Source organism: Rhea americana, unplaced genomic scaffold (assembly GCF_003343005.1).
Source record: "Rhea americana isolate MKP2758 unplaced genomic scaffold, rheAme1 scaffold_163, whole genome shotgun sequence".
NCBI classification, from domain to species: domain Eukaryota; kingdom Metazoa; phylum Chordata; class Aves; order Rheiformes; family Rheidae; genus Rhea; species Rhea americana.
In genome coordinates, this window is record NW_028185739.1 from 1076548 (window position 1) to 1079515 (window position 2968).

The 2968-nt window shown below is 64.1% G+C and overlaps 1 protein-coding gene across 2 annotated transcripts; it reads right to left on the reverse strand.

Annotated features, from left to right (window-relative positions):
- Window positions 1-271: 271 nt before the first annotated feature.
- CTSE (cathepsin E) lies at window positions 272-2296 on the reverse strand. 2 transcript variants are annotated; one of them, XM_085300306.1, is made up of 7 exons: window positions 2179-2296; window positions 1935-2053; window positions 1650-1849; window positions 1265-1387; window positions 1027-1168; window positions 549-647; window positions 272-436 (listed from the first exon to the last, which is right to left on the reverse strand). In XM_085300306.1, exons 1-7 carry the CDS (start codon window positions 2294-2296, stop codon window positions 272-274), a joined length of 966 nt encoding a protein of 321 aa, XP_085156432.1. The 2 variants fall into 2 exon arrangements, with proteins under 2 accessions (XP_085156432.1, XP_085156433.1); XM_085300307.1 differs by having other exon boundaries at window positions 272-486; window positions 536-647.
- Window positions 2297-2968: the final 672 nt, after the last annotated feature.

The window sequence follows — 2968 nt, forward strand, 5'->3', positions numbered from 1 at the left end:
CCCGTGCTAAAAAAAAAAAAAGATAAAAAAGGAGAATCTCCAAAATGCTTCCACAAAGCTGCCCAAGACATTTTTACGTTTAGCATGAAACCGCCTCCGGGCAGGTGCTGGACTTCCATCGTGCCCTTCAGCCGAGGCCCCAGGGTGTCTCCACCACCTCCAAGCGGGGACACTCAGGCACGTAGCGAAATTAAGCGACTTGCCGAAGGCAGTGGCCACAAACACGACCCAGCGGCTCCCTTTCCTCCCCGTCCCATTAGCTGCTGCAGCCCTAAGGGACGGCTGGGGCCAAGCCCACCCGGTTATTGCCACGGTCAAAGACGGAGTAAAACTGCCGAATGAAAACGTCGCCCAAGATCCACAACGGGCCGGCAGGAGGGGCGATGTCGAGGCCCTGGAAGCCGCTGATGCAGGTGGCCATGCCGTCACCGTCCTCCTGGGGGGAGAGGGATCGCAAAGCTGAGGAGCAAATCGGAGAACTTTGCACTGGCCAAAAACGCGGGAACCGCGACCTCTTGGTGGTGGGCCACGTGGCCTGCGGGCCTTACCGTGAGCACGTAGGCCTGGGCGTTGAGCGTGTAGAGGACCCCGTTGATGGTGAAGGTCACGTTGGGCATTATGCTCAGGTTGTTGCAATCCACGATGTACTAAGAGACAGGAGAGGTGGCTCAGCTTGCCTGGCCATGTGGCAGGGACAGCCTCTGCCTCCTGGGCTGGGGTGAGAGTGAGGGACACCATACGCCACACGTCCYTTCCCCAGTAGCTCAGAAAAGATATAGTGAATTTAGTATGGATGGAAGAAAGTGYTGGCCGTGGAAGGGGCAACGAACTCGTGATGGCACAAGTCCATGAAAACTTGTCCCTGCTCRGATGCCGGCTGACATCTCCTGTGGGCTTTCTCAGGACCAGAGCYCACGTCTGCACCCGAGGTGCCTTGAAGCTGGGGCTAATAGCGATATCCCTTGGTGGGACGTCTGTCACGGTAAGACATTGACTCTGGGACTTTGCCTTCCCCTCGACTCTCACCTCCCCATCTACAGGCATGGCACCAATGTATTTCTGCAGTTCTTTTATGTCCTTGGAAGGACCTGTGAGGAGCGACGTTCCGGTGTCCACGATGGCCTGGCACCCGCTCGCGCAGAACACCACGACCCCCCCGACCTGGATGCTGCAAGAGGAGAAACCAAGGCGAGGAAAGGACCGGCAGGGAGCATGTCCCGCCGCCCGGTCCCACTGAACCCTTCCCACGCCCAGCGCCGCTCACTTGTCGATCTGGATTTGCCAGTAGCCTTGCTGAGTGACTGGCACCCAGTTCAGGTTGCCCACAAAGCGGGAGGGGTCGAAGCCACCGAAGAGCAGCTCCCCTCCCACGGGGGAGTCTTGGTTCCTGGAGGGAAGAGCAGATGTAAGAGGTTTCCTTGCTTTTACTTTGCACATTRCTTTCTAAACAGGTAGATTTATCTCCATACACGTCCCAAAATGCTCAGGGTCTCCAGCTTCGTTCCTACTATGCTAGGACAGCTGCTATGAAACCAGAGATCTCCTCCCYCCTTGCTATCTTGGTAAAACATCTGTATTTTAGCAGCCCTTCCTGAAAAAAAAGGGGCCCGAGACGAGGCAAAGGCCGCCAAGCAAAGCCGTGTCCTCACGTGCTCATGTAGACGGAGAACATGGGCAGCTCCACCAGGTTCTGAGCCATCATGTTGTCGAAGACGGGGGTGACCCCGTCCACGGCCAGCGAGGGGTAGGCCAGCCCCAGGATCCCGTCGAACTCGGCCTCCAGGAAGGTCTTGCCGGGCTCACTGATGCTCTCCGCAAACTGCTGGTTGGGCACGGTGAGACCCTCGACCTGCGGGGAGGAAGAGGCTCCCTGGGGCGGACGCGTCTTCGGGGGCAAACGGGCCGCCCGGCGCGGGAGAAACGGGCGGACTCACGGTCACGTGGTCGGACCCGATGATGCCGGTCAAGCTGCCGGTGCCGTACTGGATGGAGAAGGGGGTTCCCACGGCCTGGTACGTGCTGGACGCCGAGGGCTGGTAGCGCGTGTGCGCCGCTGCGGGAGAGGAGGCGGCCGGGGCGGTTGGCGCGGCGCCGGCAGCCCCCCGGCGTGCCCGCCGGCGGCGGGGGGCCCGGATGGGCTCGCGCGGCGGTTCCCGGCCGCCCGGCGCCGCGGCTCACCGCAGGCTTTGCTGACGCAGTAGGCGGACGGCACCCAGAGGTTGGAGGAGCCGGTGTCGAAGACCACGGTGAAGTTCTGGGGCGGGTTCCCGATGGAAATCTGCCCGACGTACTCCATCTAGCGCGGAGCCGAGCGGGGGCTGCCCTTAGCCGCCRGCCCGGCGGGGGCTCGCGGCGGCGCACCCCGAATATTTAAGGGACCGCAAGGCAATGCCAGGACGCGGGGCAGCCCCGGGGGTGCCGGGACCGGCCGGGCGCCACGTCGCGAGGACGCAGGCGGTCCTCCGCGGTGACGCCCTGCCGGGTGCCTGCAACCGCGCGCTGGTTTGGGGGGAAACCTGGGTCTCCCACTGGCAGCTCCCRGCCTGAACTGGGAGGCGGGATCGGCATGGGATGCAGGGCAGCGGGAGAGCAGCGAGGAGCCGGGCGGGCAGCCGAGCCGGCGCGCTGCCGCGTTGCTGCCGGGCTCGCTTCGCCGGCGGGAGTTACGGGCAGTATTTGGGCGCCGGAGAGGGCCCGCGCTCGGCGCGCCCCACTTACGTCCAGGTAGTTGATGAGGGGCTCGCTGGCCTCCTTGAAGGCGTCGCAGTCCTCGCTGTACTGCAGCATGTCGAGCCGGTGGGCTTTCCAGAAGCGGGCGAGCTGCCCGCGGTCCCGCAGCGACCGCCGCAGCGACCGCCGCCGCGCCAGGGCCACCCTGCAGGAACAAGGGTCCGGGTCGCCCGCGGCGCTGCCCACGCCGGGCTCCGGGGGGGGCCCCGTGGGCCGCCGACCTCCCGCAAGCCCCGAG